Source organism: Bombus flavifrons, chromosome 4 (assembly GCF_040668555.2).
Source record: "Bombus flavifrons isolate JBK064 chromosome 4, iyBomFlav1_principal, whole genome shotgun sequence".
In the NCBI taxonomy this organism is placed as follows: Eukaryota; Metazoa; Arthropoda; class Insecta; order Hymenoptera; family Apidae; genus Bombus; species Bombus flavifrons.
The window spans coordinates 13,891,404-13,906,642 of record NC_138445.1 but is presented as its reverse complement, the minus strand read 5'-3'; the positions used below and the strand labels follow the sequence as shown (position 1 = coordinate 13,906,642).

The following is a 15,239-nucleotide window of genomic DNA, read 5'->3' as shown; positions in this document are numbered from 1 at the left end:
AAAAATTTGTAGATAATCTTCTTTATAACAAAAATCATTATTAATATATATTAATACTCTATCATTTTCTTTACATTTTTTATAGAAAATAATTTATATCAGTAGAAGGAATAAAATTCGTTTAAAATGATTGAACTGTCAAATTTTGTAATGTTACAATCATATGATTATAAATATCATAAATGTTGTGTTTCTAAATTTAGAAAATGAGAAAAATTGCCTTAGAGTTTGTAAAAACAACGATAGTAATTACAAAATATGAAACTTATGATGTGATAATCCCGTCTAGAAAGTGAATAGTCTGTGGAAACAGACAACCTCACGGAGGTTGGCTGAATTTTCGCAAAGTGAATTTCACTTGAATATTAGATATTATTTTCTTCGTCTTAGCTTTGGGTGATGAAAGATTCGCATTATAGTTGAATCGTATGTTCTAAAGTGAATTCGTTTCGGGTACATTATTTGGTGTTATTTGCTATTCTTTAGAAAAATATACAGCGCTTCATAAAAATAAGATATCATGGCGGTACCTACTACCGGTGTAGGTAAGTATTTTATGTCTGTTTTACGGACCAAAGATGGGAACAGCAAGTAGGTCTCGTATTTTTACAAATTTCAAGAGTTAAGGTTAATAAATGATATAAATAAAATATCGTTATGAAAATTACATCTACGAAATTTCGGTAAAATACAAGAGCAGACGTGTAATGTTATAATAAGTTATCACGTACAGTAAACGTGTATAAAACTAATCAATGATTCGTCAACGTTTCGAAAATATCAGTATTATTTTGTTTTTTTTCATATATATAAAATTATATATATTGGCGAGGAGATTATGAAAATATGAACAAGAGGCAAGTTACACTATGTCTAAAATCATAGAGTCATAACCTGTATTTGTTTCACTGGTTTTAATTAATAACATTTCACTCATAGTTCCGTGGAAGATAACTTTAGTTTTATGTTTTTAGTTGTGCCTCGAAACTTTCGTTTATTAGAGGAATTAGAGCAAGGTCAAAAAGGTGTAGGTGATGGTACAATCAGTTGGGGCTTGGAAAACGATGATGACATGACTCTTACGCATTGGACTGGAATGATAATTGGACCACCTAGAGTAATTTTTTCTAAGTTTTTAATTCTACTTCGATAAATTAATTTCAGTTATATTATTTTAATTATCTATGGAATATCTTTTTTGTTATTCTAAAATCTTTTCATGAATTTGTATTGTATAAATATAAATCAGAGAATTAACTACGTTAAAAGTAAAATAAAATTAATAAAACTGATAACTGTTATTATTAATAACAGGAAAATATTTTAATATCACTAACCAAATATGTTACTTATAAAGTATATGACATTTTTTAGACACCATATGAAAATAGGATGTATAGTTTGAAAATTGATTGTGGTCAGAGATATCCAGATGACGCTCCCAATGTAAGATTTTTAAGCAGGATCAATATGAACTGTATCAACAGCACTACTGGTGCAGTAAGTATCACTTTTTCTCAGTTTCAATGAAATAGGAATATGTATTTAATTTTAAATTTTATAGGTTGATAACCGCAGTGTACCAGTACTTGCAAAATGGCAACGAGAATATACAATTAAGACAGTTCTTCAAGAACTTCGCCGTTTAATGACATTGAAAGAAAATATGAAATTGTCTCAGCCTCCAGAGGGTAGCACTTTTTAGCCTAACCACATGTAAACACAACACCTCTTCCTTTCTGCGGTAGCATGGGGCGAGATACAATAAAGGTACCAAATAATATTAAATGGGTGCCGAATAAAGACATATACTAAGAAGTGACATCTGTATAAAAAAAGCAAGGGGGATAATGACTATAAAAGTTGATTCAGTGTTTTCAATTTAGTAAAACATTTACTTACAAAATTCATAAATCATTTACTACTTATTATTTCTTAAACATGAAGCATATTTCATATACATATATGACATAACATATATATACTTGTATGATATATATATATATGTTTATATGTGTAAAATTATTATTTTCATTTTAATATTTTAAAACCATGCACACATATTTAATTTAAGGAAATGCTGTTTCAGCTTTTTAAGTTAATACAATCTAAAACAAAAGTCATATTTTGATTCTTAAAACTGGAAACACAGACTGTGTAATAAAAGTAATAATCACTAAGAATAACTTATGCCTTCAAAGTTTTTTAAATAAAACAAAATTGCCTGAATGACATTTCAGTTTGTGCATAAGTGCCATTTCATGATTTGTGGAGGTGTCTCAGTAATTACTATTGTAGACAATTCTAAATTTTAATAATTTATATTTCTGTGTGCTCATTTTTATCAAGCCTTACTTTATTTCTTCTCTGTTAGTTGTTATTAAGATTTTAGCAAATAGCAGGTTGTTGAGATCAATATTTAATGTAATAATGTGCCTTTTTGTGCAAGTAGCATAAAAGTGAGCATATATTGAGCGTGTTTGGTTGAGACATCATCCAAGAACGGCCTCTTATTCTATAAAAAAAAGTATTTCTTAACTGATAAACAAATTATGTTACAATTGAAAATATAAAGTAATAACTTGATTTGTAATAACATGTGGTTAATGGTATAGTGTTTTGCATCATTGTATACATCAATTTATGAAGCATTAGATTAAAAATGCTTAACTTTCCATATATTCCACTATTTATATATTAGAAATATATTTTCAGTTTCTTCTTATCATTATAGTGCAAATATAGTGCAAACATGTATTATTTACTCTTTGATCAAAGCTTCATAATTGATGTATTAATAAAATCATACTTAACTTTTAATAAATATCCAAAGTACCATAAGTAGTTTTTCAATGATTAGGGAACCAGGTCTGAATGCTAGTGTAATTCTATCATGAATTGCCATGAACTATACCGTTCCCATAAAGTTGTATACAGAGGGGAAGAAAAGTTTTCCATAATTATGTTACATTTTAGAAAAAAAGAGAGAGAGAAATATAATCATAAATTATTTCAAACATAATATAATTTTTTGAAATTTTATTGTCCAAATTGTAGAGATGTTGATCCTTACTTTTAAAGTAAATCCAAACCAAAGTATGAGATTTTTAACACAAGTTCACATTTATCGTGTAATATTATTAAATTCTCAACTACCTGAAACATTATACATACCTCTTCATTAGCTTTGCATTTCAGTATTACACTATAAGTAATGTAATAGTGTAATCCAATTCATACTAATAAAAATATTAAATAATTATTACTCCATGTCAATGAAGTCAAGCTTAAAAAAAGAATAAACAAATTTCTTTAGAAATTATCTTTAAATCGTTTTTTCATTCCTTATAATATTTATATTTAGGAAATTTTTTTGTTTAGGCAATGAATATATAATTAAATAAGTTTAACAATTTATTTCAATCTGACGATGACATTAATTGTAGTTATATGTACAAGGCAATTGACGTATTAAATAAACGTTTACAGTTCCGTGCAATTATGTCTTTGCAACGTTCAAACAAGGTATAAAACTACATTTCAATATTCGAACCTAACATCGTCGGATCATTTTCGTCGAGCTAATATAGCTTTATAGGTGAAAGATATTACTGTCGTTTATATCTCGGGGTGAAAAGTATTTTAGTATTTTTCACAGTTGACCATTTTAGTTTCTTCCAATATACGACCAGTGGTAATGCTATTGCACCCAAACCAATGACCTGCAAACGAGTAATAATTATGTAATTTTTAGATTAATAATAATTAGATATATTTTAACAAATATATATTAATATAAATTATTACTTTGATAGTCATTTTCTTTCTTTCATCAAATTCAGAATTTGATGTCCACATAAGAAATTCAACAACATCTTTTGCTACTTGAGAAGCACTTGCAGGAGTGCCATCTGTATATTCTAACACTTCATCATAGATAATCTAAAATATTATACAATTAATTTAGGAATCAATTTTATGTATCTTAATTACACTGACTTACTTGTGGCATACCAACAGCTCCATTAAGGAAGTAAGGATTGAAATATTGACCCTCTCTTATAGTAATGCCAGCTGGTGCATCACAGTACCCAGTTAACAATGAAAATATATAATTCTAGAATGTAAAGTATGATTCATGTTTAAGAATACTCTACTTCTAGAATATTAATAATTTGTTTCAAATAAAATTGATAAAACGTATATAATATTCAATATAGGAATTATATAAGAAAATTTAATTTAATCAATTTACCTCTCCATTATGTGATGCATTAACAATGTATGTTAGGTCTGGTGGATAGGCACCATTATTTGCTGCTCTAGCAGCTTCTTCATTTGGATATGGAGATGGTATTGTATCAGATAATTTACCAGGACGCATGAAATAAGCTCCTGTATCATCAGGACCATCTTGAACCTATATTAGCAAATATATTCCTCAACGTATATTTTATTAATATTGTGCAATTAGCTTATTAATTTTTATTCCATGCTATTTATATCATTATACGTTTTCTTTATACGTACCTGATATTCTTCTGCAATAGCTTTTACTTCTTCTTCTGTATGTGTAACACCCACAAGATGGCGAAAGGCCATAAATTGTAGACTATGACAGGCTGAACATACATTTTTATATACTTCCCAACCTCGTCGGAGACTAAATAACAACAAATATATATATATATTTAAAACTTACTGGTTACCTTTTATAATACTTTTAATTACCTCTTATGATCTAGTGAAGAAAACACTCCATAGAAACCCCAATTGTACGTTGGTGCATGTGCCACCTGATCAAAAGCTTTTACAGATTGATCCAAAGCATAAATTAATGCACTAATACCTCCAGCCGTTACTCCTAAACATGCTAACAGCTGTAATTATTTTAATTATATAAGTATTTCAAAATGGATCTTTATATTTCATATATGTATATATATAGGTAAGATATATATATTATGATATTTAAATTATTTAAAACTTACTACAAAAATGTATATATATATACATATATATGTATATGTATTCATATATTTAGTGAATTTATACTTTATTGGTTGTACATTAGGAATAAGGATAGGGATGCATCTTCAATTGTTTAGACAAATACACATACCACTTTTCTACCTTTAGACCATTGGTTTGCAGTAGAGAAATTATGTACCTGCTAAATTAAAATTCAAATATCAAATAGAGTTTTCAACCTGCAATACAATATTTTTTATTTTAAACTTAATCAAATTGGAACATATTTTGGAGTAGTAGATATTGGCAACTATTTATACTAATTTTGCTATTATCTGTTTTAATTTGTTACAAAAGATATATAGTTATTTAAATAATGTAATATTTCAAGTACTTTAAGTTATAAATTTGATTTTCTGAAGCTACCCACATAATTTAAGATATGTTTGGTCACAGCAACATCACAATTTTCTATGCTGATAACTATTACATAACATCGAATAAAATGTCTTCAAAATCTTGTTGAATTTATTATCCTGTTATAAAACATGCTTAATTAGAATTGGAAAAGTAACACACGATACAAAATTAAAGTATTTTCTAAGAAAAATGTCATAGCAGCCGACAAGCTGTATAGTTCGTCAAGAGATCCGTATTAGTTTCAATACATCAATATTATAAGAATGATAGGCAAATAAAGAATCATATTTTTCGAATAGACATATTAATATATCTAAAAACAGTTGACATTTTTAAATTACATACCTGGTTAAATAATGTTCCATAATTCGATTTCAAAAGACCGAATTTACAAACCCGACCCAATGAAGCCGCCATGTTGGCCAGAGGTACAATGTGCAAGATTCTTAGTCAATTAAATATCTGTACAATAAATAGATTATATGCTAGTGGAACAATAATTGCTCATATCAATTAAATTTTCCTATTGTCACATATAATTCTTGCATGCATTCACAAACTTTGTTCAGAAAGAAAAGGCATACATTCAAAAGCCGTAGGTACTTACACAACTTCTAATATCTAAGGCGACTTTAATCAAGGATACCAATATACTAAGATCAACTTTTAAATGGTTCCATCAGATATCTTTTTCTTTTGTGTATGATGTTTTTTTCTACAAACATAATAAGCATAAGCAATGCGTTTTCTTAGATTCCGAAGATAACAATATTTAATGGCTATAGCCATGAGTTATTTAAAACTCGTTTCAAATCGTTTATGGATACAATATCGTACGAATAAAATATTTATTTACTTTTTTCGGTGATATCTCGTTGCTTTCTATTTTTAATATTTTATTTATTTTTCAACTTGATTACATTTGAAATTTGTAAACTATTTGTAAATATATAGGGGGTGTGGCGCATGCGCAATTTCTGTTGGTAGACTTGGCAGTTCGCTGTCGACCATTGGTGTCAGCTGGTGGTTTCGTCAGATGGTATCGTGAATCCTGTAATATCACATCGATCACCGTGCAGAGAAAGGAGATTCAAGATGAGCGGAGGAATGCCAGAATTAGGCTCAAAGATTAGTTTAATATCGAAAGCAGATATTCGTTATGAGGGGCGACTTTTTACTGTTGATCCTCAAGAATGTACGATTGCTCTAGCTAATGGTGAGTCTGAAATCAAGATGGATACCGAAATCAGTTTTGCCGCTGTTTCATTTCCCGGCTATCTTGTTTTAATAAGCGTCATTCTTCATATTCGACTATCTTTTCGTTATACCTCCTTGTGTCCCGTTTACGTATCTTCTACAAAAATTTCATGATTCTTGTGTATTTGTTGTATTCGAAAACGTTTGTGGAACAGTCGGTATTTGATTCATCCGGTAAAACTTTGATGCAAAACAACCGGGGTCACCCGTCACTTATAACGGGTGTTTTGTACTTTATTTGAATGTATACTTTGAAATTTACTCGATTATTTGACATACTTTTACTTCTAATAAATATATCAAACGTTCACAGAGCACTCTTAAATTTGTAACAAATTATACCTAGATACAAAAAAGTAGAAACAAATCTGTGTCAGATAATATTATTCAAATGAATAGTTGTACATTTTATTTTGTATTTCAGAGCAATAATTAAAATTTTAGGAGATTTTTCATAATAAGCGCATATTTAATTTTGTGATATTTCTTTATTTAATGTTACTATGTTGGATTTTCTTCCTATAGCTTTAAATTAAAATGGAAAAAACAAATAGAATTTAAATCATAGAATATCTATTTGATTAGGATTTAATATTTTCAATGATAATATAACTGCTATTATGTTTACGTGGAGTTTGAAAGCCGTTACTTATAATCTACCATTGTATGGGATGTTTGTGTTCTATACTTGCCCTGTTTATGTCTTATGTCCTTCCTTTTTTCTGTCATATTACAGAGCTGTTCTAATAAATCGTTAAAATTTAAATTGTATGATATGGGTTTCAATTTATTCATATTATTGAATTTTAATTTTCATCTGTATTATTATATTAGATAGTGTATATCTTCATTCTATATTTAATTTTATAATTATGTAATTATGACAATTACATTTGAAATTAATAATAAAAATGTAATAAATGAATATCTTATTTCATTTGTTTGATTTTTTAAAATATGTAATATTTTATTTTTTTCACAATATAGTACGTTCTTTTGGCACTGAAGATAGAGAAACTCAACTTCCAGTGGCTCCACAAAATCAAGTATATGAATATATTCTATTCCGTGGTTCAGATATTAAAGATATTAGAGTTGTCAACAATGTCAGTTCTATTCCAAATGATCCAGCCATTGTGCAGGTAATTATAACTTATGTATTTTTCTCTTTTAATATTTTCCAAATGAAATTTTAATAGGCAATACTAAACCTAAATAATAAAGGGTAGGTCAGTATTATCTATAACGCTGATTGCTAAATAATTCTGGTTATTTATAGATGACGGTACAACCGTCTATGAGCCAGCAATCATACCAGCCACAGCCTAGTTATGCTCATCCAATGATGGGCCCAATGGGTGGACAGTATGGAACACCCTATGGCATGACAATGGGCACCATGGGACCTGTAATGGGAATGCCAACTTCTACTAGAGATCCTCGTGGACCAATAAATAAACAGCCAAGTGAGTTGAGCTTGGGCTCTGCTGAACCCAATGCCATCTCTATCCCAAACTCACTACCGACGGCCAATGTCGACCCATTACCAAAAGACCAATCTCTGGAAGATGGTAAACTGTTTTTGCTATGAACTATCCCTTGCCAATGGCATGCTTGATGCTTCTCTGGTAATGCTTGCTAACTTCACTTGTAATATTATTGTCTTTTCTTCTTTGTTTTATTGTGTTTCTTCTTTTAATTGCTTATCAATCATTGCTTATGCTGTGTGACATATATTTTTATTTTGACTTGATTTGCATTTGAATTTTATATTGTCAATCTTTTTGGGTGATCTTGATTGAATGCTTTGAGTGCATTTGATCTCATATTTATTAATATTTTTATACATATATAAGAATATATGTATAGTTATTTATTACAAATTTTTAATATTATTTTGATATAATGTTTTGTTTAATATTATCTGTTACAATATAATTACGCTTTTATATTAATGTTTGCTTTCTTATGTTAGTAGTTAATTCATACTGTTAATTTTTAAAAATATTTATTTAAGCAATAACAAATAATTTAACGTTATTTACATTATTACTTAATGTGTATAATTTTTTAAGTTAAGACAAATATTTAATATTATATTGACAATAAATATTTAAGATAATGAAATAATAGTATTACAGTTTCAATATTTGAATTGATTTGTTGATATATTTGTGGCTTATAAGATATATTTATATGCACATGAGTTTTGATAGCTTTTTATATTTTGACAATGCATGACAATTTCTTTATTGCATTTATAATTTATAATTTTACCCTAAGAATATGCATTTGATTTTCATTTAAATAGCGTTAGAAGCATTATGCACTAGCAAGTAACATGATAGCAAGAACAGTTGAAATTTCAGGTAGAAATCGTTTTATAAGATTAGTTTTTGTGCAATGTATGTTTAATGTAGTACTTTGCAATCATACTTCAATTAGAGCTAGAATTGGGAATTTAATACATATTTTAAATATTCCATATATTATATCACGTTTAAATAAATATTTGACCTCAAAATTCTTATTTGTGGTATTGCTCACATGGTATAGGATGTAACATGCATGTTTATCCACCTTACTTTCACAGGTGTATTAGATCTGATTAGTGGAGGTTCACGATCAACAACTCCAACTTCCTCTTTATTGACGCGAAAGAGTCCAACTATGGATCAGGGTATCCAGGTGGGCCATCAACAACAACAGCAGCAGCAACAACAGCAGAGTGGAAATGTTGGCAAGCTTGGTGAAAAGACGAATATGCGAAGTATTCAACCTGCTCGGCGCGATCACGATAGGTAATAAATATTACAATATATCTATATTTGAACGTTAAAGAACTAAACTTCAATTAAATCAATTTAAATTAACTGTTGTTAGTATTCCTAAATACATTTATATATTCTTATCTTCAGCCATAGCGGCAATAAAACGGGAGGCACTGTATCGCAATATAACGAAGGAAAGCGTGATACAATGAAACAAGATGGTCAACTGCAAGGACAAGGTAGTCATAATCAAGGTGGTCGAGGAAATCGTGGTGGATGGATGAATCGTGGAAATATGCGCGGAAGAGGAAGAGGTCGCGGTGGTTTTAGAAATCAACCTGGTAATGCTGGTGCCAAACCCAAGAATACACTGAAATTCGATAATGATTATGACTTCGAACAAGCCAATACTGAGTTTGAGGAATTGAGGTATGTATTCTAGATAAACACATACATATATATGTAGTATATAGCATGGTACTGCCGGATTCTTTTCAAGTATGTTTGAAACGACGTATGTGGATACCATGCAATATCAACGATATGCGTCTTTGAAACAATATATTTTTATTATAATATCCTTTGCTTACGCAACGCATCAACATATCCATTATCTGTAGACTATAAATAGATATAAACTTGTCTACTTAAAAGATAATTGAAAATGAATTAAAATTTACTTCTTGTATGATGTATTTTAGATCTCAGTTAGCAAAAACGAAAATTGATGCTGGTACTGATAATGAAAAGAAGGATGATAGTGGTAACGAAACAGGAGCCGGTGAAGGAGAGCCCGAGGAAGAACCTGAGATAGTTCATTATGACAAGTCAAAATCTTTCTTCGATAATATCAGCTGTGAAGCTGTTGAGAGGAGTAAAGGGTAAGTTGACGAATTTTCAATTTAATAATATATAGTTAAAGTTTTATGATTAAAATTTATATAAAAAATCGTATGAATAATTCTTTTTATTTCAGACGATTCCAACGTACGGACTGGAGGACAGAGCGTAAATTGAACTCTGAAACATTTGGTGTAGCGTCAACGAGACGTGGTGGTTTTCGTGGACGCGGTTACTATAATCGTGGAATGGGAGGCATGTATCGAGGTGGTGGTGGTGCAGGTGGTTCTGGCTTCCGAGGTGGTTATAGAGGTTCCAGAGGTGGAAATCGCAAACCCGCTAATCAGCAGCAACAGAACAATCCTGGCAGTCAAAATCGTACGACCAACGAACAATCTACTACTCAGTCGCAGCAGAATAGTCGCGTTGTATCTTTTTGAATGAACAATGCACTATTATATGTATAAGTATTCACTCTAGATTAAGATTTTTACGATACATGCTCTGCCCTTATGGACTGATTTGAATCGAGTCTAAAATGGATTCAATGACTCAAAGGAACAAAAGAAAAAAGGAAAGAAGTTATTTAAGAGAACTTTACCGTGAATTTTTTGAATTGTCATGCAGGAACGTAGGAGACTAATCAATGCTTTGCAGATCCTGCGTTTAGAGTTTCTGGACAAATAATCTTGTTGTTACAAGTAGTTAATTTTTGAAAACTCGATATTCAAAGCCATTATGTCCTACGAATTAAGGAATCGTCGAATGCTTCTGAATGTAATTAAGTACAATACACGCCAGACGGTAGAATATTTGCAAAGGAATGTATACAAAGCAACAAGTTTTAAATTTTCTGTTAATCTTTTTTTTTGAACATTATTAATTTATTCGACAAGCATGCAACTACGATTAAGTGAACAATAAGAATGTAATGGAAACTTTTGTAATACAATGTGAAAGAGTAGCACGAAACGATTTCAAGGAAGATGGCGAAGACGAAGAAGATGACTAATTAATTTTTCGTGTTGCATGTGTTGCGATGTTTTTGAAACGAAACACATAAAACACTAACTGTTCTTTACAGATTTTTTGTGAGTAAAAAATGAAATAAAGGAAGATTAGAAAAGGAGGAAATGGAGGAATATGCATAAAATTGCAGAGTAGAGTAGGACAATATATTATGGTTATTTGGAACAGTCGAAACTTTATTTATTTATAATGACCGTGTATGCGAATTAAGCTGGAATAATTATTTTACTCACATATTTACCAGGGGTTTTGATTTTCGAACAGGAACGTTGAATTGTTCCTTATATAAAGAAAAAAGAAAAAAAAAAGATTGATTTTGTATGATTCATAGAGATACGCGTGCGCATGCGAAGCCGAATCGTACATCGATTGTATTGACTATTAGTTTTTGAAATATTGAACGTAGTATGCTAGTGAAAGAGAAAATGTGAGTGCGAATGCCTTCTTGTAATTCGACTGCGTTTAATAGCTCCGAATTTCGAAGAAATCGTTTGATGTACGAGAACGTTCTCGCGCTGATCGCGGATAGCGTTGCGAGAGTAAGACTCTAAAAACATGATAATGTCCTTAACAATATAAGACGCAAACAAAAAACAAAGGCAGAATAAGTATATTATTTGCGACTGTTATTTTCTTATGGCTCATATGGAGTCCCAAGCGTATACAGATATATACATACATAACATGAGATTTAGTTACATATAAATCGAAAATCTCCATAAGCTACCAGTAAAGTTGCAAAGTAAAGTAAAACTACAAAAAAATTATAAAGCATATATGAATAAAGATAAGTAAAATAAGAAGGAATATGGGGAAAGAAAAAATATAACTTTTAAGTTTTATGCATTGCGTGTGTAAAGAAATGCACAGTACATGCGGTTTTCCGATGAAGAATTTTTGTTTTGTACAGCGGATATTGTGATTCCCAATGCTGAATAATACTGAAGTAATAAAATAATGTTTGTTGTACTCTTTAAGCCCACTAATTATTTCGAGAGATTTGTTCGTATAATATTTGTCAATTATCATTGCGTTTTTCTTACTGAATAAACAAATTGTTTGTCAAAAAAGGAGAAATGATAACATGAAAAAGCATTTGTAAATTGACATTATTGAACAAAGGTTGAAGAAATAAAAAAAGACTTGATCATATTACAAAACAAATATCATTATTGTCAACAATTGTAATTATTTAAGAAACCTCTTAAATATGGTCACGTTGATTTTATGTACAAAACATTGAGTATATATGTATGACTATCTGTATAAATACTTAACATTGTATTAATGACTAACAAATACCAAGCAGTCTGCAGCTTGAACCTCTTTTCCTCAACAATTTTTCAAGTGATCGAAAAAGATGCAATTTGATAGTTTCCGTCGACCATCGGCAAATTTTCCATTCGAAATTCTCCACGTATGTTACTACGAGGGATTTTTTCAGGCAAGACGACAACACATTGTAGTGGTCCTAGTCTGAGAGCTTCTTGAATACCGCGGAAGATCATCATGATCAAAGATGTTTCGCCATCGTGCCTTCAAGCGCAGCTCATCAGACCTGTTCGTGTATTGTCACAGACTTCTCTAATTGGCCGACCTTTTGTAATTACCTTGGTCTCAGCCAGCGAGAAATTGTTTTTGTAAGTACGTCGCAAACTACGTGGATTTGGAACATAGACCTCATATGGAGACCGACCATTTTCAATCACCCATATGGTACCGGATTCTGCGATTCTCAGTATTGACATTAGACCCTGAGCTACCACATACGGACTAATTGTAAGAAGAAAAACAGATTTAGTAATGAAAATTAGTTCTGTTAATTTTCAAAGTAAAATTTTTATGGAAAAGGACTTACGTTTGTATCGACAGCTGTTCGAGATTTTTTACGAAGTCCGCCTTCATAACACGAGAAAGTAATCTGTTTGGACTGTTCACTGTGAGGGCGGTTTCTGTCAGACCAGGACACAGAGTTATCACACGAACACCAGTCTTTTCGTACTGGTAAGAATCCTAAAGTAGATTTACGTTAGTTTTTTTATTTAATCAAATTTGCTGTTTGTGATATCGTGTGTTTTGTAGGCTGATTATAATCTCTAAAGGAAAGCAAACGATATACGAAATAAAAAAACAAATTAAGGTATTGAGAATGAATGATATTTAATAATAAATCTCATCATCATCAGTCATTTTTCTTTTTCCTTTTTTTATATTAACAACTAATAATAACAAATATTTTAACGATAGTACTTTTAAAACTACGAAATGTATATCATTCGATTAGTTCAGTCAAATAAATAACTTACCGCTAAAGATTGTGAAAGACCAATGATAGCATGTTTGGTGGCTGTGTAAATCGGAAGTTGAGCAGTGCTTTTAATATCTATATGTTGACTAATATTTACTAAAGTTCCTCCGTGTCCAAGTTGGTCTCTGCTCAAATATTTGGCAGCCAGTAATGCGGTGCAAACCATTCCTCCCTGACACGATCGAGAAACAATAGAATACTTTTTGATTAAAACAAACGCAAATAAAAAATTAGAGTCCTTCATTACTTACAATATTAACCGCTATTTCTTTTTCCCATCGTCGTTCGTCCAGGATACCGGCATTATTTACAACAATATCGATGTCGTTCATGAAATTCAAAGCTTCCTCAAAAGCCGCTGTAATTGAAAAACGAATAAAAATTAATATATAATAAAAAAAAAAAAAAAACACATGCAGGTAATTCATAACATATGTCATAATCAGTCGGTTTCTAAAATCAAAATATTTATGTTCTTTTTAGATCAAGGTCCAGTCAACCAGTTTGCTTCTATCGTATATATTTTATCAGCCATATCTTAGAAACTCGTAAAAACTTAATAACGTGTTATCTAATCAATTATTGCTCTGTATGATACTGTATTTGATGCTCACCAGCCATAAGTTCGTAATTGGAGACATCGACGTGGATAAAGTGCACCTTTTTCTCCCCATAGGACTTTTCTACGCTCGATTCTATTCGCTTTCCGGTTTCAGCATCAATATCTAATATAGTTATTTTCTAAAAACCGATTTAATTTAAATGATAGAATACTTTTAAAACTTGATATTATTTCTGGAATCGATTTACGAAGACACTTACGTTTGTACCGTGCTTCAAAAAATGATTCATAAACGCATTCCCTAAACCTGCAGCGCCGCCGGTGATAAGCACATTTTTTCCAGAAACCAGTCCATTTATCGCCTTCTCAGACGAGGAAGAGCGTCTGCTTCTAGTGTCTTCATTCTCTGTAAAATTCACGCGTCATTAAAAATATCGTTTTACGTTTACGTAACAACTAAACATTCATAAATAAGAGTTTTAATATTAGAATGTTCAAATGAAATATTTTAAAAGTATTGAAATATTCGAAGATGAAATTGCCACTTTAATAATGACACTTTATTGCGTGACAATTCGTTTCTTCTTCCATTTAATAATAGCTTTTTTCATATAAACAAAAAATATTCACCATATACTGAAAAATCAATTCAAGAATCCTTCGATTTAATTCAACCCAATTATTCAAAATTATTTAATTAACTAATTATCAAGAAAAATTAATTTGAAATTTATTAAGGCGAGAAATTTTAAGCAAAATAATAGCATCTTTTATTCATTTTTCAAACTAAAATCATTCGAGTAAATGGTACTCTTCTTTATCTATCTTATTTATTCACTCTAAAAGTACGCTTTAAAACGTACCCATTTTTGTCTAAAGGAAATCGCAAGAGAATCGGACACACGAGATAATGGTTACAAAGAATTGGAAGCCACAAGACGGAGTCAACGTGTCTCAGTATACTAAAGTTCGATCGGTCTTTGCCGATGGTATTTATAAGCCGTCTTGGATTGTTATCGTGGAGGATGCCCCGTGGTTAGATGGATAACAGGGGCCGACTGTTTCTCTCCTCTCGCCGCTT

The 15,239-nt window shown here is 30.5% G+C and overlaps 4 protein-coding genes across 7 annotated transcripts; 2 read left to right on the top strand and 2 right to left on the bottom strand.

The window, feature by feature from the left end:
• The first annotated feature begins 283 nt into the window (after window positions 1-283).
• Window positions 284-3,299, top strand: Uev1A (Ubiquitin-conjugating enzyme variant 1A). Of its 2 annotated transcripts, none has more exons than XM_069110982.1 (4): window positions 284-545; window positions 975-1,117; window positions 1,375-1,500; window positions 1,565-3,299. In XM_069110982.1, exons 1-4 carry the CDS (start codon window positions 521-523, stop codon window positions 1,703-1,705), a joined length of 435 nt encoding a protein of 144 aa, XP_068967083.1. In that variant the 5' UTR covers window positions 284-520; the 3' UTR covers window positions 1,706-3,299. The 2 variants fall into 2 exon arrangements, with proteins under 2 accessions (XP_068967083.1, XP_068967084.1); XM_069110983.1 differs by lacking the exon at window positions 284-545 and adding an exon at window positions 704-857.
• A 102-nt stretch (window positions 3,300-3,401) lies between these two features.
• Cyt-c1 (Cytochrome c1) lies at window positions 3,402-6,133 on the bottom strand. Of its 2 annotated transcripts, none has more exons than XM_069110977.1 (9): window positions 5,999-6,133; window positions 5,737-5,853; window positions 5,123-5,170; window positions 4,732-4,880; window positions 4,531-4,663; window positions 4,256-4,420; window positions 4,004-4,117; window positions 3,808-3,942; window positions 3,402-3,722 (listed from the first exon to the last, which is right to left on the bottom strand). In XM_069110977.1, exons 2-9 carry the CDS (start codon window positions 5,806-5,808, stop codon window positions 3,609-3,611), a joined length of 930 nt encoding a protein of 309 aa, XP_068967078.1. In that variant the 5' UTR covers window positions 5,809-5,853; window positions 5,999-6,133; the 3' UTR covers window positions 3,402-3,608. The 2 variants fall into 2 exon arrangements, with proteins under 2 accessions (XP_068967078.1, XP_068967077.1); XM_069110976.1 differs by having other exon boundaries at window positions 5,123-5,173; window positions 5,999-6,132.
• A 270-nt stretch (window positions 6,134-6,403) lies between these two features.
• Window positions 6,404-12,265, top strand: tral (LSM14 family protein trailer hitch). 2 transcript variants are annotated; one of them, XM_069110971.1, is made up of 7 exons: window positions 6,404-6,607; window positions 7,636-7,790; window positions 7,928-8,114; window positions 9,242-9,449; window positions 9,567-9,848; window positions 10,121-10,300; window positions 10,396-12,265. In XM_069110971.1, exons 1-7 carry the CDS (start codon window positions 6,487-6,489, stop codon window positions 10,697-10,699), a joined length of 1,437 nt encoding a protein of 478 aa, XP_068967072.1. In that variant the 5' UTR covers window positions 6,404-6,486; the 3' UTR covers window positions 10,700-12,265. The 2 variants fall into 2 exon arrangements, with proteins under 2 accessions (XP_068967072.1, XP_068967073.1); XM_069110972.1 differs by having other exon boundaries at window positions 6,415-6,607; window positions 7,928-8,219.
• A 170-nt stretch (window positions 12,266-12,435) lies between these two features.
• LOC138178757 (15-hydroxyprostaglandin dehydrogenase [NAD(+)]) lies at window positions 12,436-15,142 on the bottom strand. The gene is made up of 7 exons (XM_069110975.1): window positions 15,022-15,142; window positions 14,419-14,564; window positions 14,211-14,337; window positions 13,848-13,954; window positions 13,595-13,768; window positions 13,147-13,301; window positions 12,436-13,061 (listed from the first exon to the last, which is right to left on the bottom strand). The coding sequence occupies exons 1-7, from the start codon at window positions 15,023-15,025 to the stop codon at window positions 12,827-12,829; spliced, it is 948 nt and encodes a 315-aa protein (XP_068967076.1). The 5' UTR covers window positions 15,026-15,142; the 3' UTR covers window positions 12,436-12,826.
• Window positions 15,143-15,239: the final 97 nt, after the last annotated feature.